Raw genomic sequence first — 27952 nt, forward strand, 5'->3', positions numbered from 1 at the left:
AGCCACCAGGGCCGAATCGCTGCCGAAAACAGGAATGGATGAGGGCGCTAGTTTGGGTTTTGTATTAATTATCGCTTACTACATGTTCGTTTCCCTACCTGAGGCTTAAAGAGAATCGCCAGCTAGGGCGGCCAGGAACGACGCGATCCCGGAAGACAAGGGATTAATTTATTGACGAATAATTAATTAGCTAAATAACTAATTTCAGTACTCCAAAGACCTCGAGGGTGCTAGACATCTAGGCTTCTCCGGTGCTCTAAATATTCGTTCCAATTGGTCTTTCCAATACAATTACAACACGCTGGATACTTCGATGATCCAACGTCGTCTGGGCCTTGATATTACATGTCCAACATTGTCGGACAAAAGTTTTGAACAATTGAAAAATTGTAAGATACTGTTATGGAAATACTGAAGGTATTTTGGCCCATTCCTCTGATATGCAGAAAACTCATTCTTTTAAAGTGTTTTCATCTATCGTATCTAAGAGTTAAGAATGCCATAAAAAAACCAATAGGAAACGCTTTTGACGATAGCAAAAACGATAACAGAAAAAAAATCCAAAGCTGCCGTCGGGTGATCTGCGGATATATTGATTGCTATAGTGAAATCTTATATGAAAAAAATGCGCTCATCCACGGTTTCACACTAAAAAATGCTTTTGACCAGAATTGCTGCCAGTATGAATACCTGAATAATAATTTCAATACTCTAAACACAAAGAGGGGAGGGACTCTATGGAGAAGCGGGATCTCAGACTATTGTCAAGAAGAAAGAAACTTCACATCTCTAAGCCTCACCTTGATGGACCGTAAAAGTCTTTGTGAAAGACCACTGCAGTCGAGGAACTCGGTTTAACTGACGCCAGCTCAGTAGCGTTCACGTCTCACGACTCCGGACAGAGCTGTACGCATCGGAGTTCAGTTTAGCCGCCACAAGGAAAACAAAATAAATAATACAGTAAGCGGAATGAACCACCATTCAGAATGTCCGTTTTTATTTTCCCTCGGAGCCCCGCCACGGTGGCTCAGTGGTTAGGGCGCTCGACTACTGATCCGGAGTTCCCGGGTTCGAACCCGACCGCGGCGGCTGCGTTTTTATGGAGGAAAAACGCCAAGGCGCCCGTGTGCTGTGCGATGTCAGTGCACGTTAAAGATCCCCAGGTGGTCGAAATTATTCCGGATCCCTCCACTACGGCACCTCTTCCTTCCTTTCTTCTTTCACTCCCTCCTTTATCCCTTCCCTTGCGGCGCGGTTCAGGTGTCCAACGATATATGAGACAGATACTGCGCCATTTCCTTTCCCCCCCAAAAAACCAATTATTTTCCCTCGGAGCTACGCTGGGGGTCAAACGACTTCCCTGCATTTCGCGAACGCCGTGCAGTGAAAGCATCCTGCAAACAAAACTAAAAGCTTAACAATAAAAAAGCAAGAATTGAAGAACATAATAATAATTAGATTTTGGGGGAAAGGAAATGGCGCAGTATCTGTCTCATATATCGTTGGACACCTGAACCGCGCCGTAAGGGAAGGGATAAGGGAGGGAGTGAAAGAAGAAAGGAAGAATGAGGTGCCGTAGTGGAGAGCTCCGGAATAATTTTGACCACCTGGGGATCTTTAACGTGCACTGACATCGCACAGCACACGGCCCCTTAGCGTTTTGCCTCCACAAAAACGCAGCCGCCGCGGTCGGGTTCGAACCCGGGTACTCCGGATCAGTAGTCGAGCGCCCTAACCACTGAGCCACCGCGGCGGGGAAATTGAAGAACAGCAAGATAAACATTTGAGACGAGATTGGTGTTGCAGGAAATGAAGGCAGAGTAGAAAACATTCGCCCGGAGAAAAACAAACAAATACACCACTTTTCCGAGCGTAAGGGTGTTATCGATCAAGCAGGTAAGGCAAAAAAAGTGCTGTGGAAAAATAAAACAAAGCTCGCGAAACTAGCCCACGCGTTAAGTAGTAGGGGCGCGTGAAAGTTAAGACTACGAGGTGCTTGTTGACCATTGCGCCCAGAAAACGCAGCTTAACAGTGACTAAAGGACAGCGGTATAGTTTAGGGCGATTAAATTTCCAGGACCTGCGACCAGCGGTTTTCCCTGGAACGTAAAAATGAAAAAAAAAAGGCAAACACTAAATGACTGCTGATTTGTACACGCGGTTTGATGGACAGGCCCACGGTTGTCGGGGCTAATCTGTTCGTCAGCACTACGCCACTGTCGTCTCGCTGTCTGTAGCCCCGACAAAAGTGTTTGGCGGCTGCCGCAAATTTGTGACTTGAGGTTTTTTTTTTTTTTTGTTGCCCAATAACCACGACGTCCGCAGTCCGTTAACTAACGGCAATGAGCACGGCGCTGGGAACCTAACGCAAACAGAAATCTGCAAATAAGCTGTCGGGACGTTCAGATGAAGCTAGATTTGAAAGAATAAAAATTAGTAAAAAAAAAAGAAAAGGAAACTGTCGTCAGCAGTGACGGAAGACAAACACCTGCATGCTCAACGGCTGCATATGATGAGAATGACCCGGCGAGACCTTTAGGCTACGGTTTAACCACCGGCGTTTTGCGCGGACTCGTTCCGTATAACCGCGACTGCAAGCACTTTAGCTTGATTCGCTGCCAACGATTGCCACACCTAAGCAAAAGAAAATTTATTTAACCGGTTCAGAAAAACTCTTAAATCATTCGATATAATACAGCACCGCCTCAGGGTATACAGGGTGTTTCACCTAAGACTTAACACAATTTTTTAAAAATAGGCTTTTTGAGTTAAAAGCGCTTTTTTCGCCATAGCATTGTCAGCGGTGTAATAAATCATAATAAAGCGAAGGTGCGCTAACTAGCAGAATGATTAACTAATATAGTTAACTTTCTAGCTATCACTGTTAGGCTTTTTAATTATTGAGCGGCGTATAGCAAACCGTAAATAATATCCATATCAGTTTATAGAGTTTTTAAAACTTGGTTACCCTCGGAGCAGTGGCGCAACAAATTTTGGCTACATCGAGCCAAAATACATCCGCTTTCGAGAAGCTTGCAGGCAAAGCAACCTCTCCAGTGCACATAACGCGTTGAAATAGCGAACATTTGTTGGGCCGTGCCCCGCCGCGGTGGCTCAGTGGTTAGGGCGCTCGACTACTGATCCGGAGTTCCCGGGTTCGAACCCGACCGCGGCGGCTGCGTTTTTATGGAGGAAAAACGCTAAGGCGCCCGTGTGCTGTGCGATGTCAGTGCACGTTAGAGATCCCCAGGTGGTCGAAATTATTCCGGAGCCCTCCACTACGGCACCTCTTCTTCCTTTCTTCTTTCACTCCCTCCTTTATCCCTTCCCTTACGGCGCGGTTCAGGTGTCCAACGATATATGAGACAGATACTGCGCCATTTCCTTTCCGCCAAAACCAATTATTATTATTATTATTATTTGTTGGGCCGTAGCGCCGAGGGTAACCATATCGAAATTGTAAAAAAAACTGATATGAATATTAATTACGGTGGACTACACGCCTTGCAATAATTAAGGAGCCTAACGGCAACAGTTAAAAGTTAACTATTTAATGCTAGTTAACCAGCCTGCTAGTTGGCACATCTGCTGTATTCTGGTGTACTTCACCGCTGACAATGCTATGCCGAAAAAGCGCTCTTTTAACTCGAATAGCCTAGATTTAAAAATTGTGTAAAGTCTCAGGTCGAAGACCTTGTTTAGGTAATGAGAAAATCTTGGCCGACCCTTAAGGTCACCTTAAGAGCATGACGCGATGACGCTAAAAGGTCCCCACGGTCGCTTGTGGGTCCCCTAGAGCGCGCTTTTACAAACATCGACACGCCTGTTGCCATGACATACTCAATATATGACGTCAATCTATGACGTCCTTTCGGGCGGTGACTTTAAAGGCGGTATTTCGGAAGCTAGCCTCAGTTTATGCAACTGGTAAGCCGAGCATGAACAGCTGATAACGTGCGACAAAAACCAGCAGTGAAAAAAAAGGATAATAAAAAGACCTGGTAGAAAACTCCTAAGTGGGTGTGAGTATAGAGGGATCGTTTTCCGCAGGCTCTGCCGCCGACTAAAGTGTCAGCGCCACGCCCTCGTTTCTCCTCGGCGGTCGTTTTTTGTTTTTATTTTGCTCGAGTGTGGAGCTTTCGCCAGCAGTTAACCAAACAACGACGACGTCGAGGGAGGTTCGGGGTGAGATGCTTCGAACGCAGCTAACCGGGCCCCGTTTACCTACATACACGAGGCACGCATCTCCGATTTTATTTTATTTCTACACTCGACTCCGCGCGCTCCCCCACCTCTGCCTCGTCTCCTGCCACCTCGCATCGCTGCTGGTCATCATCATCTGGTTAGCTTCGCTACACACGCCAAACCCAACCACGCGTCGCTTCTATCCTCCTCCCCCTTTCCTCCTCTCCCATTCCTCCCCTTCGCAACTCTCGATTTTGTTTTTCCTAGCCTCCCTCTCCGGTGACATCCTCCTCTCCCTCGGCCGCATCCCCCCGTGCCTCATGCGTAGTCGACGACGAAATGAGAGCAAGAGTGTGGCGTATACCGCATTTGACTGTCTGTAAGGCACACGATATATAAAACAAAACTTAAGACGAAGTAATGAGCGTAATAGACGGTAACTAAGAGAGATAATTAGAATATAAAATCATGGGGAGAAGATAAGACAACTATAAGTCCACTATGAGAATGTAAGAAAAATGTAAGGCGAGAGAAAAAAAAATTGAAGGCATTATCGAGTAGTAGCAATTGTGCCACGCCATAGCCCAGCCCCCATGAGGGTGGCCGCTTGCAGGGTGACATGAATTACGCAAGAGATTGCACTTTCTTTACAGCACCGACACGCCCACCATACGGCATGGCTTTTTATGCCATTTTTAAAGCTTGCTTTTCAATCTAAATGCCTAATGGCGTTAAGTAACCCAGTTACGTGGTAACACATTGCATTTGGCGCATTAAGACCACAGTTGTCACTTATCTAGTAAACCCGATACGCTAGTACTGCTATAAGCATCATGTAAATATACGTAATAATGCGAAGTGCTGCTAACTGCTGATTTCCCAACTGCTTACTCAAAGTAACGGGAGGGAGGTTGTTATAGGTTCATTGTCTAGTGGACGTTCCTATGATTTTTTTTCCGCGGCCACTTCGACAAAGTAGCGTTTAAAAACTCCTTTTCTCTTGCGGCACAAACCACCTTAGCTAAAATTCGCTGATCACGAGGTATAAACGTGGATATTTACACGTTACGACATACGACGCCGAAGCTGCTTACTCCGCGGAGATTCCACCCTAGCATAACGATATCGCCGTAAAGGTGTCGGGGAAGGGCAAGCGGGTGGGAGGGATGATCGAATGAGCAGCGGGGCTCGGCGGCTTACGCGCGGGTGAACACGGTACATATCCTTCCTCACTGACCCGCAAAAGCAACTGGGCAGACCAGATTCCTGGCGGGACATTCAACTGGCGCGGCACGGGTAACATCAGCGCGCTGCGCCTCCCTTTCTCTCCCTCTCACTCACCCTCTTTTGACGGTCGCTCCAAGGGATTTGGAGAGGGGGGGGGGGGGGGTTAACCCCCTCACCCACATTATAACGTCTCTCTGTAGCCCTTTCCTCCTCTCCTTCCGAAAACGGCTTCGCTTTGGCACGCAAACTCAACCACCAACTCCTCGCCCACCCCTCCCCATCTACCTCCGGATCTCTTCCTGCTCGACTTCCTCTTACCAAGGAGAGAAGAGGGGGGGGGACTCATTCGAAATGGAGCTGGGGTGCGGATGAGCGCATGAGTACCCGAGTTCATCAAGTGAAGGATCCGAACACCACACTGCATTGAAATTAGCATGAGGTGCTTGAGATTGGTCTAGTTGGAACATGATCATATGCAAGACGTGCGCTGTTCAGGCTGACAAGGACAGAGTTAAAGACAACAAGGACAGTTAAGCGCAGTCTATCAACTGAGACTTTATTCCGTTACAGTGGCAAAAAAAGGAAACAATAGCATGTGACAGAAAACTCGATAAAAGCGTAAGAGGGGCACAGAAGACAACACGTAAGCACAACACGCTGATAGCAAAATTGACAGAAGAAAAAATGGGAAATAAAATAAAATTAAAAGGCTTCAAAAATAAAAGAAAGCACGATCACCAAACAAGTGTTTGCGAAGCTCGGAACTCCCAGCCGAGCTTCGACAAACACTTCGCACAGCAAAGCTTCGCAGACACTGCATAGCGAAGCTTTGCTGTTTGGTGATCATGCTTACTATTATTTTGGAAGACTTAATTTCTTCTCAAGTTTTCTTCTCTCAATTTTGCTATCAGCGTAGTGCGCTTCCGTGCTGTCTTCTGTTCCCCTCTTATGCTTTTATCAAGATTTTTGTCACTTGCTCTGTTTTTCCTCCCTTGCACTCGAACGGAATAAAGTCTTAGTTGCGAGACTGCGCTAGCCTGCAATGTTTTCTTTTCGCAGGAGCACATCGCTTTCTCCGCGTATGGCCCACTATCGATGTGTAGCGTTGCAGCGCGTCCCCTAAAATGTGGAGAAAATTAGCGCCGACTCGGGGCAAAGCAAGGCAGGAAAGGCATATACGTACAACAAGGATGAACACGGATGGGTAATCGGGCACGACCGTGTGACAATTCAAGGCGGGTACATTTTGTAGGAGTCACGGTGATTACGGTGTTACAGCTTGATTGGCAAGGTTATTCCAATCCAGTATGCGCTGCCCCTGGAAAAGTGGGAATACCAAGGAACTTATTTCACTGGTAAACAGAGGTATAGATTCGCTGGAGACTGCCCCGGCTATGGATACCAGCGTTTTATTGTCCACAATAGGCTATCTGCAAATATATGCATGTCCTTCGGATACATCCGTGTACCTGATATGACGTAATTACTAGCAACGTGCCTACGGAGTTCTCTGACCTAAGCCACTGGGTAGTTTGATCATGTGCTATAGACAGCAAAAGTTTCTGGCGTTGCCTTGAGACCTAGTGGTCCGCATTGTTGCCAGCGGATGAGGAACAGAAGTCTCCTTATGCTATTAGACATTTCAGGCGCAAGTGACATCACTTTTGATAAAGACATTAACAGCTGATATTGATATATCGCACTGCCAAGACATAATGGAATTAGGTGTGCCCGATAATTTTATTTTGTTGTTTATCATTTTCTTCATAAATCTCCTTCCTACTACTTTCCTCCATGTAATGGTCATTTTGAGCCGTTGGGGTATTCAAATAAAAATAAAAAATAATGACGTTTCTTGCCCCTTTTTCCTTCATAAAGACTTCTTGATCAACGCCCTGTTAGGGGAGACCCTTGGCCCGTTAGCCCTAAAACGAAACATGAACGCATCAACGTCAATTTCTGCACCAGTTTATTTATTTGGTAGGGGGCCGGAATACCAATTTATGAAGAAGACACTTAGAATTAAACAACTGTAGGGCTGTTCAGTTAACTTTTTTTTTCTTCTGCGATTAGCTGGCAAAAGGCGAATATTGCTCACCGAACCGTTGGATTTCAGGGTGGTTAATTTCGGGGAAATACGGTACACCTTCAAGTCGCCCAGTCGGCACGGCTCAACTAGCGGGAAGTTGCGTGTACAAGCTGCGCATGAGGGAACGATCTCGTCTTTCGAGTTCGGCACTGAATACGAAGGTATCAGTGCTTTCCTCTCGCACGAAGCGCGGGCAATTACCGACGCATAAACGCGGAGCCCGGGAAAGCCTCCCTGTCAAGCACGATCTCTTCCGACCGACCCGAGCGCGAAGGCCCTTAAATGTATTTTCTTTTAAAGTCACCCCGAGAAGCTAGGGAGGATTGACAGCCAGGAAGAAAATCAGGAGACGGGTTTGTAAGAGGATCACCGCCCACTGGCAGCCTATAGGCAGAAAGAAAGGAATGAAGAAAGTACGAAGGAGATAAAGATGTTGAAAAATGCGCGAAAAGAAACAGAGACGAAAAGAAAGAATGAATGAAAGAAAGGAGCAGTGAACAAAAACAAGGAATAAGGAGAGAATGAAAAAAAAGAAAAGACTAGGAAAGAGAACGAAAGTAATATAGAAAAAAAAGGAGGGATAAAAGAAACATAGGGGCAAGGAAGAAAGGATGGCGAAGGAATTGGTAAAGAAAGAATGAAGCAGAAAGGAATTACATAAAAGGAAAGGTCATAAATAAATAAAGCAGAAAGGAAGGAAAAAGAAAGGTAACGAAAGAAAGAAGGATAGAAAGGAAAGGAAAAGAAAGGAAAAAAGAAAATAGCAAAGGTAAGACAGAAAGGGAGAAAGAAGGAAAGAAATGAAGAAAGAAACGAAGGAAGGAAGAGAAAAGAAAATAGAAAGAGAGAAAGAAAGGAAAAACAAAGGAAAGAAAAACAAAGAGAGGAGGAAAGAAAAAAAGGAGAAAAACCAAGGAAGGAATGGCGAAAGAAAGAAAGCCCACCGAACTATCTCCAATAATCACGGCCCCCGTTTATTTGTATATATATAAATAAAGCCCACCGAACTATCTCCAATAATCAAGGCCCCCGTTTATTTGTATATATATATATATATATATATATATATATATATATATATATATATATATATATATATATATATATATATATATATATATGAGTTCGGGAGCGAATGTCTCCGATGACGCCGCACTCTTGAGAGAGGCCGCGTTCTGACGGCCGGCGCGCATAACTCTTGGGAAAGGACACGGATGTTAGAGTGTTTTGTGTGTGTGTGCGCGCGCGCGAGTTTGTTTTTTTTCGCGCGTCGCCGTACACACGAGGTATGAGAGACGTCGCGTACGCAGCTCTCAATGTCACGGGGTAAGAAAAATAAATAAATAAATGCTTCGCGTACGTGGCCCTGCCAGCTGTTGGGAGCGCGAGCGCTTTATATGCATCCTTTTTTTTTTCACCCCTCGCAGTGTACGCAACCAACCCGCGCCCTAGCGAGTGCTTAATGAGATGCTAGGCCTACCACGAAGGTCGCAGTACTGTTGGAAAAGAAAGGGAGCAGACGACACAAGAAAGGATTAAAAGTGGTTTAAAATATAGTTTTTCGGGGACTAACCGCAGAAAGGATAGTGGTGCGTGACCTAGTTCTTTGGGGACTAACTGCGTTTTTACAGCGATTAGTCCCTAAGACAGCAACCACTGTTCCCTTTAGGACTAGCTGAGAATTGATGTCAGCCACATTAAGCCTCCCAAGATGAACCATTCGTTGCAAGGAGTAAGTGCTACAGCTATTCCCATTTTACCCCTTTTTTGGCATTCAGTTACTACTTACATAGTTCAAAATTATTTTTATTATTTCGCTCTCAGTTGCTACTTACATAGCTCAAAATTTATTTTTATAACTAACGAACAAGTGTAAGTGTAAGAAATCAGTGAAAGCCCCCGAGCCTGCTGCCCTCCCTGCCAAGATATAGCATTGTGGAATGCATCATTTTTTTTTCTACTATGCAATTTTTTTTACCACCTCGTGCCTTATTTTTCATTCTAAATTGGGTTAAGCTCAATATGCCACAGGTGGTGCGGGCAGAGAAATTTTTTTTTTTTGCGGGGGGGGGGGGGGGGGTGCCCACAATCTAACGAAAGTTACTGCAAGCTAGAAAGGATTAAAAGTTATACACGGCTTAGTCCTTATGGGGAATAATCACGTTGTCAAGACCATTATTTCCTCCCGATCAACGGGCACACCCTCACGGAGTACCTATTAGAAAACCCCGGCTTCGCCGACAACGAACGTGCGGCTAGTATTACTTTACTGACTCTGGCTCAGACTGAAGAACAGCGCATGCGCACAGTATGACAAGAAAAGAAAAAATGAATAAATAAATAAGCGTTTCTTTCCTGACGTGTAGACGACGACGGCCATGATAAGCAAGCTCGGGCTAAGAGATGCTCCGGACAGATTCTCAGCTCAGAACCAGGGAAGCGATGTGCGGTGCGAGTAGGGTAATTTTTACTTTTATCTTTTTGCTTGGGCTTCCCGCGTTATAAAGAAAGTTATTGCTAACTAGAAATGACTAAAAGTGTTAAAAGGATAAGTCCTTTGGAGGATAGCCACGTTGTCAAAGTTATTATTCCCTCAAGAAACCCCCCCCCCCCCCTTTTCCCCGGTTTGTGACCGCCCCGCGAGCACCTCGCACTGGCTGACATCCCGAGCATAATATATGTATCGACCGAGATGGCCAAACGCTTGGTGAGGATGTGTTTGTGGCCTCGTCGTTCCATACAGCCACGACTGCCCAGCCGATACAGAGAATGCGTTATGGCGTACGACTCGCTCTCATGGGGCCGTCAGCAATACGGTTACAATGTTGCCGCTCCTCGTAAACAGAAGAAGGGGAGACAAACTACATGGAGGCACGACGCTGCCAGACGATGAGAGCGCTAGGTCGAGCAATAGAAGCAAGACCAGGAATGAGCAGGGGAGGGGGGGGGGGGTGCTGTTATATAGCGCCCGCATAGCGGACAGCGATGTCGTCCCACGCGCAGTGTATAGTCCATTGACCAAATGTGGGCCACCCGGCCGACAGGCGAGAGGGTCCGGTTCTGTTCGTGTCACGTCCCCTCCACCCCCCCCCCCCCCCCTTCCCTGCCAGAGCCGTACTCGCTTATTCATTACAGAATTGTGCAGTGGTCTGTAAGCTACAGAGAGATCAGATGTCAGTCGACTAGGCGAGTTCGCAGAGAGCAGTTCGTCGTACACGTGTATTTAATAACGGTTCGGGATCGGCGCAGGCATTTGCGAGCCGTCCCGATTTCGACACGGCCGTGTGAATTACCTCTAAATCGCCCACTCACGTCCCTATAAGTGCAAGTTTTGATTACACCAGGGTAACTGCCACGCTACCATGTGGTTACCTTTTCGAGAAATGTGCTGCAAAAAAGAAAAGGAAGGGATGCCTTAGATTCTCTACTAATAAGGATGCTTTGCCTTATCTTCCTGCTCAAGCCGGCCAAGGCAGTGTCGAGGCTCCGCTACTAGATTGTTTATAGCTTTGACATCGTCATCATAATCATCATCAGCCTGACTACGCTCACTTGCTGTCCCTTGGAATCCACTCTGTTACCTTCAAGGACCAGCGGTTACCTTGCCTTCGCATTACATGCCCTGCCCAAGCCCATTTTCTCTTCATTTCGACTAGGATGTCATTACAACGCGTTTGTGCCCTCACCCACTCTGCTCGCTTCCGGTCTCTTAACGTTACACCTATCATTTTTCTTTCCATGGCTCGCTGCGTTGTCTTTAACTAAAGCCGAACCCTTTTCGTATAGCCTCCACGTTTCTGCCCCGTAGGTGAGTACCGCTAAGACACAGCTATTGTATACCTTTATCTTGAGGGACATTGTTAAACTTCCATTCATGATCAGAGAGAACCTGTCATATGCGGTCCTTTATACGTACAATCAAATCACCGCATTCTACAAACTCAGCCGCATGACATTGCCACCACCCCACAGTATTTGTCGCCCTAATCCAGCGCCACATGGCGACAATTACAGACGGGCTGCTTTATTACACCCTACCGTCTCTAATGCTTTCACCCCACCTTTCCTCCTCTTTGTAACACCTGTGGCGTGCCCAGATCCACACTTTTTCACTACCTTTGGGAATGTCCTTCCCCACAGGCAGTACCCCCCATCCCCAATCCCACTCATTCTTCCTGGGAGGATGCTTTACGGACCGCTCAGCCCGCCGGCCAGAAATGTCGGGTGGATCGGGCATTATGTGAGGCACACACCCGTGGACTCCTAGACCTGTAGGAGACCACCCTGGAATATTTTTCTCTTTTTCTAATAAAGGTTGTTTCCATCCATCCATCCATCCATCCATCCATCCATCCATCCATCCATCCATCCATCCATCCATCCATCCATCCATCCATCCATCCATCCGTCCGTCCGTCCGTCCGTCCGTCCGTCCGTCCGTCCGTCCGTCCGTCCGTCCATCCATCCATCCATCCATCCATCCATCCATCCATCCATCCATCCATCCATCCATCCATCCATCCATCCATCCATCCATCCATCACATTCTTGTACTTCTAGTTGTACAAATACTAATCGCGTCCCCTAGAATGAAACCTGAGCTTTGATGCAACAGGCACGAACAAACGCGGATGATATTCCGCGACCCAGTCACGCGCAGTAATAATCCGCGTTTCCAATGAAAAGGGTCGTAATCCGGGGCAGAAGAGCCGCATAGAAAAGCCGTGTCCCGTGACGGGGGTGACAGCCTCCGAAGAGAAAGAGATTAAATAAAAGCGGACCAAATCCGCGTCAGTTTCCTGTCACCCATGGCGTCGCCGGACACAAGACGTGACGGGTGCTCAAGCGCGAAGTGCGGGACAGGGCAGAAAAAAGAGTCGCACTTTATGAATAATGTGAATACTTCGGGGCCAACGAGTCGCTTTGAAAAAAAAAAAGAAAGAGGTGGGGAGACCGGAAGGAGAAAGCCCCGCGGCTCGCTTAAAGGCGTCATTCACTTCCGCGTCAGGCGTCGCCACACGACACTCGACCTCAGGTGGGACAATGACTTGTCGGAGTAAAGACGCCCATCCAGTGTTCCGTTCTTTAGTTGTAAAGAGATGGACGTTTCGGACCTCTTCACCACGTCGGCGTTCGTTTAGTAGGGGCGCATCGTTTTCCTGTATACGCGTCGGTTGACCACATGCGCGTGCTGTCACGTGACAGTGACGACGGGTAGAACAGAATGCTGGCGGAAGCTTCGAAACGAATGTTTTTCCCCGCCCTATATACGCACCCATACATCCCATATACGTGTAGGTTGTACTGGAAGTGTACTTTTTTTTTTGTCCGAATAACCTTTGACGCATGAGAACAATTTCTGGCTCCTTCCGATATACGTACGTATATGCACCCCATAGAGATATATATAAGCACACTGTTCGTGCTGTACTAACCTATTTGGCTAACTCTTTTTCGTGCTTGCTGGCCTTTCTAAGTATATGAGCATTAGAAAACGTGTATAAGCATAAAGTTTAATAACATGCCACGGTGGCTCAGCGGTTATGGCGCTCGGCTGGACCCGAAAGAGGCGGGTTCGATCCAGGCCGCGGCGGTCGAATTTCGATGGAGGCGACATTCTAGAAGCCCGTGCACTGTGCGATGTGAGGGCACGTTAAAGAACTCCAGGCGGTGGAAATTTCCGGAGCCCTTCACTACGGCTTCCTTCATAGCCTGAGTCGCTTTGGGACGTTAAAACCACATAAACCATAAAACCTATTTGGCTAACTCTTTTTGTTTTTACTGGCCTTTTTAAGTGTATGAGCCTTCGAACACGTGTACAAGCATATAGTATTAAAAAATTCGCCGCGGTGGCTCAATGGTTGAGGCGCTCGTCTACTGAGCCGGAGTACCCGGGTTCAAACCCGACCACGGCGGCCGCGTTTAGATGGAAGCGAAACACAAAAAGGTGCCCGTGCGCTGTGCGATCAGGTTAGATATCACCAGGTGGTCGAAGTTTTTCCGGAGACCACCAGTAAGGTACCACATATCTTCCCTTCCTCTTTCACTCCCTCCTTATTCCCTTCCCTTACGGCACGGTGCGGGTATCCACAGTTACTGCGTCATTTCCTTTCCTTCAAAACCAATTTTCACTTTTCGTACAATATAAAAGCAAAAATACATAAGTACTATAGAGGATTGCGCCATTGCACAAGCAAAGCGCTGAGCTGCGGAGAGACGCGCGGCGTCACCGAATTCAGGAGTTCAAATACGCGCTTAGCGACAGTCGTTTGTCTGTCAGTAGGTCTCGGTTACATCTTCAATAGGCGTCAGCAAAGTTTTTTGCAAAGTACAGTGAAGTCTCGCTATTTCGAAACCGCGTAACTCGAACAACCCGTTTATACGAACTGACCCTTTGGCTCCGTCAACAGCAAAAGATTTAAAAAGGCTCCATAAATTACACCGCATAGTTCGTAGAAAATTTCAGTCCGCAGCAAGACAAGTGACACATTTTACGAATGATGAAGCAAGCCAGCTGAAACAGTAAGAAAAATGCCTGTCCAATCCATGAAACTCAGAACAAGCGATGTGCCCCGCCGCGGTGCCTCAGTGGTTAGGGCGCTCGACTACTGATCCGGAGTTCCCGGGTTCGAACCCGACCGCGGCGGCTGCGTTTTTATGGAGGAAAAACGCTAAGGCGCCCGTGTGCTGTGCGATGTCAGTGCACGTTAAAGATCCCCAGGTGGTCGAAATTATTCCGGAGCCCTCCACTACGGCACCTCTCTCTTCCTTTCTTCTATCACTCCTTCCTTTACCCTTCCCTTACGGCGTGGTTCAGGTGTCCAACGATATATGAGACAGATACTGCGCCATTTCCTTTCCCTCCAAAACCAATTAAAATTAAATAAAAAAAAAGCGATGCTAACGGAGCAAAAGTGAAGTCAGGTATACTGTGCAGCAGTGTCGAAGTGAACTCGATGAGCTTCGAGCCGGCAAGGAAAGGGCACCTTACAACCACGTGGTCGATTAAGTAAATGCTTCGCCCATATACGACCTTGGGAAAGGTCACGCGGACATCCGCGGTGCGGCCTCTTGCCACGCATGAGGCACGTGCAGAGGGAGAGATTGCCCGAACTGTCGTGTTCAGCATCTCGTTTACCAGCACCGCCTGCAGGAGGAGGGACGTGACGGAGGTACCGTATAAGATCAGCGAGGCGGCACACACCGCTCATCCTGCTAATGAGGGGAAAGGGGGAAAGCGAACGGGTACCGGTGGCCAGATGAAAAGCACGGCAGAGAAATCAGCAGCTGAGGAGACAAGCACGGAGCTGCTAGCCCTTATAAGAATGGTCTATAGACTTTAAGTAGACATTTTATAGACTACATTGCCTTCCTTAATATATTTACTTTCGTCTGTTCATAATCTATAGAACCTGTATAGAGAAAAGCGTAGTAAAAGTGCATGGACAAAAATCTATAGATTGTCTATAGACTGTCAATACGATTTTTATTGTCTATAGACTAATCTAGAGGATATGTCCATACATGGTCTATAGACTTTACAGACAAAAGTCTATGAACAGTCTATGACTGTCTAAAGAAATGCTTGTAAGGACTGCACTGGCTGCAGAAGGCCCCGACATACAAAATTAAAAGGGGATACTTTATAAGTTCAACTGTTAAGGGCACACTGTTAAACTAGTTGCATAGTAAAATACATTTGGCGTCATGGTTGCATTGTACCGTTTGCGTTGCATTTCAGGGTACAGTACATTCATTTCGGCTATTGGCGTTGCCGGAACGCGTTGTTGTTGGCTTATTGGCCCATAAGCAACTAAGCCTATACAAACGATGAAGTGAGGCTCGTGCATTTTGTTTTTTTTTTTTGCTTTTTTTAACAAAACATGGGCAACGTTTGGAAAATATAGTCTGTTTATGATGTATTTGCATGCTAAGGTTTTAAACTAGCTGCAGTAATACAGATATTCTGTCTACGAGAAGGCAAGCTGGGCTGAAAAGATGCATTTAGCTGATAAAAATGTGAGAAATGCTTCTTCCTTAGATGTTTTAAATTTTTCCTTACATGGAACTAGAGTACAATTTACTGAAATTTCTCTTCTTGCATAAAAGATGATCACCAGAAGGCGCTTCAATCGTCAGAAAACAAAAAAAAAGCGACTAGCAAAAAAAAAAGTGACGAAGAACAAGTCCACTAAAGGTGACGGGAGCAGCGTTCAAGTGCAAAGCGAAACCGCACTAGCTACAAGGACTGATGGATAAGGGGGGCGGGGTGTTCTTCGAACCCTCCTTTTTATATGTGGCAAGAAGGAAAAAAATCTTCCCTTTAAACTGCGCTAATAGCCCGGTTCAGAGCCTAGTTCATGACACGGCCGCGAGGCGGCGCATCGTGACGCATACGGAGGCGACGTCTAGCGGCCGCCGGCGGCAGCTTGCGATACAAACGCAAGAACAAGAAAATGACGACGACTCTGAGGGCGAGACGGATACGGCTGACCTTGAAGCCCCCCTGCTCTTTAGCATAATTTATGCGGAAGCGTTTCGCGCATTGCCCTCCGGCCTCGCCCCCTTCAACCCCCACTCCTCAAATCCTGCCATACAACTCGCCAGAAACGAAGCGGTCCCGGAGAAAGGTCATAGTGCGCGCTGCAGAGCCCGCTAAGGCGGAGGGATCCAAAGTTGGCGCCCAAAGTGGGAAGATCTACAGCGCGCTCGAGAAACACACAGATAGAAAAGAAGGAACTACAGAAAAAGAAGAGCGCTCAAAGTGCTAACTTGGGCGCTTCGGGGCGCATATGCAGCGAGCTCAAAGGAGCCTTGCCCCCGATGGAACGAACCAATCAACGTGCCCCACTTTCTGACGCCATGCGGCGCGCGCGTACCCTAATCTCTCGCTCACTCTCTTCGGAGCGCCTCTGCATTCAGAGGCAAGGTGTAAGGGAGGTCATACGAACGCACACGACGGGGCCCCTGTTGATACAGTGTTCACGTTTTCGGCATTCGGCGCGTGCTGGCGCCTTTGCAGGAAAGGAAGACGGCAACACGAGGGTTGGCAGGCAGGATATAGCAGCGATAATTTCGGTGCCGTCACGATAGAGTTAGAATACGCATGGAAATGATCATCTCCGTAGCATACATATACTACATATTTGTTTATATCCACGTGTTATTCCGGTCTGCCCCTGTAATCAAGCGCTCTTTGTGTTGTTTCCTCTTGGATAGATCGAGTTGGCTACGCTGTACGCCAGAGGGCGGAGCGTGAGCTTGCATATATACAGGGGCCGGCTTTTTTTGGGGGGCCGGCCACGAGAATTTTCTTTTTTTTTTCCCTGCCTTGTTTCTCCCTAGGACCCGCGTGCTAATCGTGTACATTTTCGTCCGATATCAGAAGCGCCGCTCAGTCATTGGGCGCCGCAATTTCTGGAGCGTGACCAGGCAAAGTCTGGTGAGGCGGGAGGGCAGCGTGGATGGGGGGGGGGGGGGGGGGGGGGCTGATGTGTGCGCATATTTAGGACGCAATCACTCGTCGCCCTTTAGAAGCTGCAAACAGAACGAAAAAGATGCATCGGTGTCTAAGAATAACCACTTTCGAGGGCAACTCGTGGAAAGCATTTGTTATATATGCGTTGATTTAAATATGTGAAGCGACAACAATGACGGCATACGATGGTACGTGCTAGAATGCCCGGTACCTGCAGTGTCGTGAGGTGTTGCCTTTCATGCATACCAAGCTTACTCTGATCCAGTTTGTGGGCATCTTATTTTGACATCTTGCACTTCGTTCCACTCCTGTAACGGCCGTTCCGAGGGCCGACGGAATCACTAACCGAACAAGCAAACTTTGAAAAGAAGGGCGTAGACCTTACCTTCGATTTTGATGTGTGGCGTTATGGAGAGGGGTGAGTCTGGTCCCTCGTCACTCGACGTCATGGAGTACGAGTGCTCTGACTGAATGCGCGGCGACTGGACCGCATCGGACATCATGCGGTCGTGGAGGATGATGGGGTTGTCCAGGATGGCGGACCAGTCCGACTCTGAACTCATGTCGACCATGGGCTGCATCAGGGCGAACAAAACACAAGAGGCACGTGAGCGTTGCTGCGCGCCGGCCTATCATCAATCAATCAATCAATCAATCAATCAATCAATCAATCAATCAATCAATCAATCAATCAACCACTAACCAATCAATCAACCGATCAGTCAGTCAATCAATCAGCAAAAGGGATTCGCTGAGTGTAGAGTTGCTCGAAGGCACTGAAGAGCGATCACCTAACGACATCGTCCACTAGCACGAACCCGCCACTTAGTTCTCTCAAGACAATGTAATTCGAGCACTGTTTAAGGGCAACGCTGCCACAGAAACCTGTAAAGGCAAGGCAGTAGTACGTTCGGCACGTGCTGCATCGTCTCCCGTTTCGTTCGGTATGCAACGCACATGTAGGAGCCATCGGATGCTACGGATCACGTTTCGATGTGGGACACAGGCGATGACACAGAATCTCAAGTTGTGCTCAGGCTCGCGTGAACAGTCCGCTCACGTGCTGCCTAGTGTCATCATGCGGTGATGAGCCATGTCTGACGCACGAGAACTTGTGCGCTCAAAAACGCCTCTCAGATAGCATCCACGCAGCCCACAAGTGACACCAGGGCTCAGAGCTAAGTTCATGGAGTATGCTACCGGAGGAGCTCATACAGTACTCAAGCTTTACGCATGCCAAGTCTCCGCGCTGGACGAACATGCGGTGCAAGGGCTCACCTTATGTTCCGGCCCACGAGCTACTGCAGCTTATATGAGAAAAAAAGATTCTAGTGAACTATTATCTCTGATGTGATGCGAAGGTTAGATAGCTGGTGTGTCAAGCTCGAAGCCTCAAGCAACCCATGAGCCCAGCATCCCAGTCGTTCCAACAGCTCAGTAACCCTAACCAACATGAGTTCATTAAGCCCGTATACGGTGATGATGATGACGATGATGGATTTTTATGGCGCAAGGGAATCTGTGACCAAAGAGCGCCACAGCACAAATTATTTTTCTTCTACTCAAGGTGGGGTGTCAAATACCAAATTCCCAAGCATTTCACTCTAAATAAGCCTAGCACCAGAACCGATTGTATCACCGGTGGGTGTACCCGGCGGCACTGGGGATCGAACTCCGCACCTCCCGCATGCGAGGCGGATGCTCAGACCACTAGGCCACCGCTGCGGTACACAGGCAACGGAGCTATGTGACACGGTACTAGGCTGCATACGTTGCCAGCTCCTGGAGTTTATGTTACGTAAGGATACATACAGTATACCATGGTCAACTCACGTGCGGCTACATATACAATACAATACAATAAAATATTTTTTTATTCCAAACAACGTACACAATGTTGAGGTGAAGGCAGAAAAGCCGCGTAATAGCTGCTTGACGATGCTCACCGTCACCTATGATGTGTCCGCCAGCGCGGTGCTCAGCAATGTCACGAAGTATTAGGGATCATAACAATACCAAGAAAAGAGCATGAATTCAGGAAACGCGAGGGCAGTTTAACATTTTCCGCGATTAAAAAACAGTTGTGACTGGACATTTTTTGTGCATTTGTGAAAGGCTGACAGTACAGAAAACACAAAAACAACTTTAAACAGAGGTTAACAACACGGAAATGAGGAAGACACTACAGAAGCAACTCGAGTAACCTCTTTGAAGATGTGGCTGAAGAGATATCTTTGGTGAGATCAAACTGGTTCAAACCAGAGGGTAATGCATGCCTTAGGGCTTGAAAGCCATAATTCGCGCGTGGTCGTGGTATGTACCAGCATTCATGTTGGCGGTGTGCCGCCATAAAAAAAAAATGGACAAGAACCCCCTCTTCGTGACGTCACTATATCAAATGTCTCGCGTCGCTTGCTGCGCAAGGCTGCCTAGTCTCGTTCGTTCTCGTTGCGAGCGCGGACGCGTGGGAGGGACGTCCTTCAAGGCGAGCGACCCGCTACGCCGCGACAGCTTGTTTTTATTTTCGCGGACGTCCCTCACAAGCGGAACGAACCGCGGTCGGTTGTGGCCGTCGCGGTTCAGACCTTGGACCTCTGGCATCGCCGTCGAGGTCTTTCTTTCGCAAGAAGAGCTGCCGCTCTCGCGTCGCGTCACCGGCTCTCATTTGGTGGAGGCCCGACGTATAACTTCGGTAGTTCAGTTAGCGATACGCGAGCCCTAACCACACGAAAAAAGGACACGTCCCCGCAGAATGATCTCGGCGGGTGCTTAGACAAACGCCAGGAACGCTTGTCGCGACTTTTCCAACCCTTACAAAAATTTCCTTAGACAGTCTTTAGACAGTCATAGACTTTTGTCTATAAAGTCTACACTCCATAGACTCTCATAGACTTTTGTCTATAAAGTCTATAGTCATTCTATGTGAAAATTACAAAGACTAGTCTACAGCCAACACAAATCCTACATACAGTTTATAAGTTTATAGCCATACACTTTTAGCAGACTTTTTTCTATAGACAGTCTATAGACTATAAATAGACAAAAGAAAATATCTATAGGAGAGCAATATAGTCTAACGGAAATTTATAGACAGTCAATAGACCATTTTTATAGTCTATAGTCTATAAATAGACAAACGAAATTATCTATAGGAGATTAATAGAGTCTATAAAAGTCTATAGACATACAATCTGTAGTCTATAAATAGACAAACGGAATTATCTATAGGAGAACCATAGAGCCTATAAGAGTCTATAGACAGTCAATAGACTATTTTAATAAGAGAACAGCAGCTTACCGAGACTTGCCAGAGGCTTCCCCAAAAAGCAACTCCCGAAGGCTTCGCTATTTCCCCAAGAGCAACTCCGCAAGACTACACGACTTCCCCAAAAGCAATCCGCCTCTTCGTCAGACCTCGAGTACGTTTCAACGCACAAACGTCAACTCCGTCGCTGCTAAATTATGCACCATTAAAGTCCAACTGGGGTTGTAAATCAGAGAAGTCCTACCCTGTTTTCATCTAGTTGCCTTCTCAAGGCATGTGCAGCGAGATGCTTCTAAGAAGAGTTGTCCTCTCTAAATCGGCGTTGAATTCACGGAGGCAAACTAAGAACAAGGTTCAGTAAGCGTTTTGCTGCGAGATTACCCATATTACTATCTTTGTGGTATTAATATTATTTGACAACAAGATAACTTTAAAATAATATAAATGCGACCTTCGAGGCAAGTAGGTTCCCCATTTGTCCTGAGACATTTCGGCAATAACTTCGCATATCGAGCTGTCACGGACAGTAAGAAAATGATGACGTGTACAAACAGCTAGAGCAGACATGAATAAGTTGACTTCAGCTTTCCTGTGAATGCGTACTTTAGATGAACATGATTTATCTTCAGCACACTGCATTTTAATGACGTAAATTGACTGCCTGGAAGGAAAATGTGCTTTGGCACATATATGACATAAACATAAGCTCTAATTCGTCTTATAACAGGGACTATTTATGCGGTATCTCACACAAAAAATACTTCGTAATACGCTTGCACGCCGCTGGGTGTTCCCTTCGACGCTGGAAAAAAAAAAAAAACTATCGCTACATACTTACCCTGCATATTCTTTGTTATCGATGGGTTACCATGTTTTCAGAGACTGACACCAGCTTCTGCGCGCATGCATTAAAATAAATACAGGGCAGAATACGGGTGCGGAATAAAATTACAAATAGTTTCATTTCTGAGAGGTAGTTTGTAATTTTAATTTAGATACATATCCTGGCACGTATATTTAAATAGCATGTACGAGGCAGAACACAATCCGAGAGCTTAGTGACTCAGAGAATGAAGCATACAGATTAAGTGCACAGACCAACTATATTAGACATGAACTTTTTTTCATCTTGACCACTCCACTAAAGCACTCAGTACCAAATATATTTACGATAAAGTACTCTGTACTTTCAGCATTACGCACATAGCCCCCTTGAAGAAAGCATTGCCGCCTATTTTAGTTCTCTGCTCACGTGTACACTGGTCATGTATACACAGTCGTGAGCAACATAAGAGGGAACAAACTTTGGGAATTGGATTATTGTTTACTCTGCAATTATGTATGAGAAGCACAGCTATTTCTGTTTCCTAACTATATTTTTTCCCTGGCACACTAATTTCCAAATGACAATATCAAATTTAACGAAGAAATAGCCAGAAAATTCACAATTTTGTGCAAATAGTTTTTCCCTCCTCTCATAGTCCACTCTAAGCAGGAATAAACCCATATGAGAATAAAAGGGGAGTTAGCTGTTCTCTATAGCGCTCCCTTTTAGGGGCAGGGTATACTGCCTAAATTACGGAGTAGATTTAGATCTCTAACTATATGCAGAATGCTTCTTACTCTTGGCAAATGAGGTATATTGTCACTGCAAATCATAGTAACTTGATGCAGTTAGCAATGGGAGGGAGCTCTTAAAACGTGGCACCAGAGGTCTCCAGGTTTGCAAATAGGGGAGGTCCAAACCTCGGTTAAAATCTTCGTAACTGCTAGAACTTCGCATGTTTGGAAGACGGAACCTGTTTCCTTTGCCAATTTTACATATTCCGCGTTTTTATTGGTGGGGGTCTACCGCAGGGCTTGGGTTGCACACCCTGCCCCTTGAAGGCAGTGCGCTAGAAGACCGGTTACTACATTTTTACACATTTCGTGCTTAAAGCGTGCGCACGACTGCACATCACATTGCCCTGCCAGGCAGTCAGTTTAAGTCAGTAACGAATCTTACAGAATACAAATCGTGCTTCACTCAAAGAGGGAAGCGTCAGGAAAACCGAAAATCGCTTCATCACGCCTGCTGAAGCTGTTTACGTACATGTCAAAACTTTCTTCCTGTCCTTGACAGATCGACGCGCGAAGTCCTAACGGAAAGGTCACAGTGCGGACGAATTGGAAGAGTGCTGCTGTAAGAGGTCCTTGTCATACATATTCACGGCAGTCGTTAAATGTACGATCCAAGCGAACATACAGAATCGATTGATCATGGACCTATATACGCGGACGTGCGACAAGGAAATTGCTGCACATCTTCACCGTCACAGCGCAGGATATGCTCCTTATGTAATGAAAAGGGAGTGTCTTAAGTGCTAGAGTTCCTAATCTCATTTCTTTATTTGAAGGTTGCCAAAAATGGGTAAGCGCGGGAGTAGCGACTATGCTAGTTTGGTAGCAGTGGCCGAAATTGAACCGACAAGCTAAGTATAGCCGGCTATTCGTGGTACCACTCAGAAAACCGGTACGAATCTGATATCGAAAAGATGAACGGCGATATAATTCAACGAAACAGTGCAGTCTCTCCGAAAGCAAGTCTCCAGTGTGAAAATAGGAAAACAAACAAACAAACAAACAAACAAACAAAAGAAAGTCTTATTCACTGGAAAGTGAACGAGAGTGATTTCATTGCCACCAGACGAAGTTCCAATATAGACATCGCTTTAAATGAAAAAAAAAACGGTAAGAACAAAATCAAATTCAGCAGAAGCATTCATTAGGTAGCTGTAGTTTTTTAGTAAAACCTTTGGTAGGGCGGGATAGAATGGTGCGGTACTGTACGGTACGGTGCGGTGTGGTATGATATGGCATGGTATGGTATGGTACGGTACGGTATGGTATGATATGGCATGATATGTTATCATATGGCATGACACGGTTCAACAGCAAGTCGGCTTCAGCGCCCCGAAGCTGCACGCGGACTATGATGGACGCCGTAGCGGACAGCTCCAGATGGATTTCAACCACTTGGGGTTCTTGGAACGTCCACTGACAACGCACACACCAAGGGCGTTTTCGCGAAGGCCTGCTCTGAGTACAGTAAGTATAGGGGCACATCCTCAGAGAGAATTTTATGTGCAGAAACCGCATAAGCCCCAATTTTTTAACGAAAAACAAGTGTTTATAAAATACAATGTGGAAATAAGACAACCTCCTTCTCCTCCCCCCCCCCCCCCCAACACACACGCACATACACAAGTGTTTCCCATTAATCCTCCCCTATAAAGGCAGGATCTGGGTTGTCCAAACGAAAAAAAAAAAGCTTTTACGCCTATAACGCACAGATGGAACACCGTTTTTTCGCTATTACGAGTGTAATGCGCACCGGACCGCACATACGAACCCGAACCCGGACGTCGAAACGCCCGCGGCGTCGTCAGCAAAGCTACTTTTTCCCCCTAATCGTCTGCGGTACGCACAAGGCACGGGCAAACTTCACCAGAAGACGTGACGACGGTAAGATACGGAATAGGCGTAACGGCACACCAGCGATCGTGACTCATTCGAAGGAACAAGTATATAAAGGCCCGATATGCAGGAAAATTCAAAGAACGGAAGGCGAATCCGAAGCTAAGAGGCAAACAAAAAATTAGCTAAAAGAAACAGGCGGCGTAGCCACTGATCGCAGCTGAAAGCGGCGAAACCACGTGACAGCAAGGAAAAAAGAAATTTTCCCCCTGCTCGAAGAATTCGAAAATAACACTGCGGATTCGGCGGCCGAAGAGAAACAGAACAAAAAAAAACTTTCTGGTAAAAAGAAGTGGGCAACTAAGGCGACGAAAAGAAGAAAAAAAGAAACACCGTTAGCGCAACGGCTTCGAACGTGCCTCCGCCGAACGCTCTAGAGTGTTCTAAGCCGGTCCTAAAAGCAGGGCGTGAGTTTTGTCAGGAAAAAGAGATAATGAAAGGATAAAAGAGAACAAAAAGAGAACCGTTACGCGGCTGCACACGGCACTGTTCTTCCCGGTCGACAGGCCGTCGCAGACGGCGAGCATAAGAAGCAGACGACCGCGCCGTGCCGCGGCAGACGGCAGTCATGAGAATCGGGCGAAGGCGTCAGCGAAACAAACAAAAAAAAAACGTGCCGAGCTCGTCGAGTACGTGTCAGGGTTTTCCGATGGGCTCTTGCCTGGCTAGGCTTCATTAGACGCGCTTGTCTATGCTTTAACTTGCGTCTGAGTGCGCGCGGCAATGCAAACGCTGTGGATGGTAAACCCTTGCAGTGAAGAAAGCCTCGCCCCACGCGGACTTCGTGAGAACGACGACGCGAAAGGTGTGCACGCCAGGTGGCGATGCGGGCGTTATGCATTGCGCGCAACAGGCCGGTCGTGGAATGCTGCGATCAAGGTCGCTCAGTGCACTCTGTCTCATGAGTCTCGGTATAGTATGGCAACGAGTGCCCTCGAGGTCTTGTGGACGCGGTTTGAACCCACCCATTTTCCCCATTTGCGGCTTCACACTGGGTTATTTAGCAGGTTTAACCTTCACTTTTCACTTTAAACTTGAAAAGAAAGAAAGAGAAAAGAAAACAAAGAAATGATTAAAGAGGGAAAGAAAGAAAGAAAGGATGGAAGGATAAAAAAAAGAAGGAAGGAAGGAAAGAAAAATGAAAGAAGAGAGAATGAAGGAAAGAAGGAAGGAAAGAAACAAAACAAAGAAAGAAAGTGAAGAAACTTCGTGGTACCTTCAGGTATGTGCACTGTGCCTGGAAAGTACACTAATGCCACGAACACCACCTCTTTTTTTTCCCCCCTTGGCCGTTCAGTACGTCCCATACCTCGCACCCTCTTTCCCTACATGGGGTGCCTGGACTATGTGCGGTAAATACAGCTGCTGTCTTTCTCTCTCTGGCAGGTAATTAATGTCGTGCCACGTCAGGACATGCCATTAATGTCGCTGAACAACCTCTCCTCCATGCCATGCTGCCTCCTAAATCAACACGCTCTCACTGAACGTAACGGCCGGGTTTAGCGGCGAAATGGCTCCGAATTCCTGTATAGTCACTAAGGGCATTCACGAAACACAAGCGATCGGCGCTGTCTGAATGCTAATGGCGTATGAAAGCAGCACCTATTATTTGAAGTACGACGCAAATTCAAGGCTCACTGACCCAATATGCAGGTGATGTGTGTTAGCTGTACCAGTATTATGCAGCTGTCACTCTAATTGCGTTTCCCAAACGTTTGTGGTTTATGGGGTTTAACGTCCCAAAGTGGCTCAGGCTATGAGAGACGCCGTAGTGAAGGGCTCCGGAAATTTCGACCACCTGGGGTTCTTTAACGTGCACTGATATCGCTCTGTACACGGGCATCTATAGCATTTCACCCCCATCGAAATGCGACCGCCGTTGCCGGGATCGAGCCCGCGTCTTTCGGGTCAGCAGCCGAGCGCCATAACCACTGAGCCACCGCGACGGCTCTGTTTTGTAAAGAACGCCATTAGTTGCTATGTAATACTGTTCAGTGAACACATTTACAAGCGCCTTCCAGTGCAGCTGTGTTCCATACGACACAAAAAAAAATGATATAGTTGTTATTAGTCAGCGCACGCTAAAGAACCACAGGTGGTGGAAATTTCCGGGGCCCTCCACTACGGCGACCCTCATAGTTGCTTTGGGACGTTAAACCCCCATAAACCATGAACTATTATTGCTACTAAACAATGCGCGTGGAATCACGGGACAACTCTTCGTGCTTGTGTAAAGGAAGCTACGGGGCAAGCTAGGCGAAGGCATGCACAAGAGAGGTGCTTTCATGCGCCCACGAAGGGGTCACTCACGTCCAGCTATTCGTTCGAGCTAAACCCCCTTTGGTTAGGGCCGGTCGCTCGAGGCCTCTACCACTTAGCCACGCAAAAAGTTGCCCGCTAGAATAGTGGGTGGCGACGGAGCAATTCACGTATACATGTAGAATCCATCGTCCCTTCCGTCTTGACCAAGTCAGGGCCTGTTGAGCCCGAGTTCGCCTGCGTCACGTCACGGTTTGGGAATGGAGGGTTAGAGGGTTCCACGCGACCCTCATCTTACGAAGGCGCTCGGTGGTTATTCAGCACGCGTTCCCATAGGCTGTACACGGGGAAGTATAGTATAGTAGCGGTTAGCGTTGCAAAAGGCGGGATGCCCAAAGTCCGCTCCGAAGGACGCGGAGCTTACGTAGGTTAAGTCACGTTTACATGCGGGCAGTATTGGAGGGCGTGTACACGACGACAGCGCCCAACAGCAGCCTCAGTCTGTTTCCTATATAACCCTTCTTTATTTTTAGATAAGCGGGCTGACTGCTGCTTTTGTAGGAAGGCTTGCGGCGTAGTCATGCTGTCGTCACTGACAGATTTTACTTGCGCTGTTCATCATAAGTCCATAGATTCCAGAATCGAGGGCATTTAGATACGTGAAAGAGTGCGAGTGATGTGGCCCTCACAAATTTTTTTAGAAAGTCTATAGACTGCTCAGACTTCTGTCTATAAAGTCTGTAGACTGTCTGTAGACAAACCCTAGAGAACAGTCTATAGGCAATGCACATCCTATAGACAGTCTATAGATTTATGACCATACACTTTTAGTAGACTTTTGTCTATAGACTACGAACAGACAGGAAGAAATATCTATAGGAAGGCAATAGAGTCTATACAAAGTATACAAAGTCTATAGACTGTCCATAGGCCATTTATATAAGGCGGGGGGGGGGGGGGGGGCTACGCCACGACGTACCACGTTTTCTGGGGCTGTGAAAAACAGCCCTTAATTACCCAAGATAACTAGCCCTAACCAGAGCAGTGGGAAGCCCTCCCGAATGACTCCGACCCGAGCACACAGCTTATGTTGGTGACGAGGGCCCTGGCGGCGGCGGAGCAGGCCAATGGTACCCTGGAATAGGGAAGACCGACTACTGAAGCTCCAAGTCTATCTCTCCCCTATCCCCTATGCCCCAACTCTTCTCTTCCGAAATAAATGTTTTTACGAGCACTCCCTCTTCAGCCTTATGCTTTGGGATTACCTCTCACATGATATGGGTTTGTATGACAAACACTAATACGTCTCATACACCTGAGGCAGAGGCATGGTCGCAGCCGACGCAGACCTCCTTCAGTCCAGGCTATGTTAGCTGACTCTGTGCTTATCGGCATCATATCAACTTCAGACGTCTTTACCTTAGATTTCATAAAATCGCAAATACACTAGTCGGTTATGTACGGAAGGAAGTCTCATGTTTACGTAACCGCGTGGGGCGGGACGTGCAGCGTGCGTAACATGAAAAAAAATAAATGGCGAACATTGACGCATAAGTAAGACATGAGACGCAGAACATGTTTAAGAATTAACCGCTGCGAAGTATATGAGTACACTTATCAATACAGGTTTCAAAAGGTGTAAGTACGCTACCCCTCTCACGTACTCACAGGTTTGTTCAGACCTGCTCGTTTAGGTGTCCCAACGACGAAGGATATATGCGTTGTTACGGTCGAATATCACACAAAGGGAGGCATACCGGCGACAAGGAACTACGCAGTTTGAATGTCGCACTAAAGAGACGGAGGAAACAGGATGACGGGGGGAGGAGGGGGAGGGGGTGGTCTAATAATACCCTTTGCCAGAAAATGGAAATGGAGTAGCACTCGGAGGTCGACCCTTCGCCGCTATCAGCCGTCGTGCGCTCAAGAGGCA

The 27952-nt window shown here is 47.0% G+C and overlaps 1 protein-coding gene across 3 annotated transcripts in view; it reads right to left on the reverse strand.

Annotated features, from left to right (window-relative positions):
- Positions 1-27952, reverse strand: part of LOC144104139 (cyclic AMP-responsive element-binding protein 3-like protein 2) — a 322001-nt gene that overhangs the window by 39122 nt on the left and 254927 nt on the right. For all 3 annotated transcript variants that reach the window (XR_013308441.1, XM_077636969.1, XM_077636970.1), the window contains one exon: positions 17365-17554. Coding sequence is in view for 2 of the 3 variants with exons in the window: in XM_077636969.1 (XP_077493095.1) it covers positions 17365-17554 (190 nt within the window). In the remaining variant the exon portion in view is untranslated. The remainder of the gene's footprint in view (positions 1-17364; positions 17555-27952) is intronic.

Source organism: Amblyomma americanum, chromosome 9 (assembly GCF_052857255.1).
Source record: "Amblyomma americanum isolate KBUSLIRL-KWMA chromosome 9, ASM5285725v1, whole genome shotgun sequence".
Classification (NCBI taxonomy): Eukaryota; Metazoa; Arthropoda; class Arachnida; order Ixodida; family Ixodidae; genus Amblyomma; species Amblyomma americanum.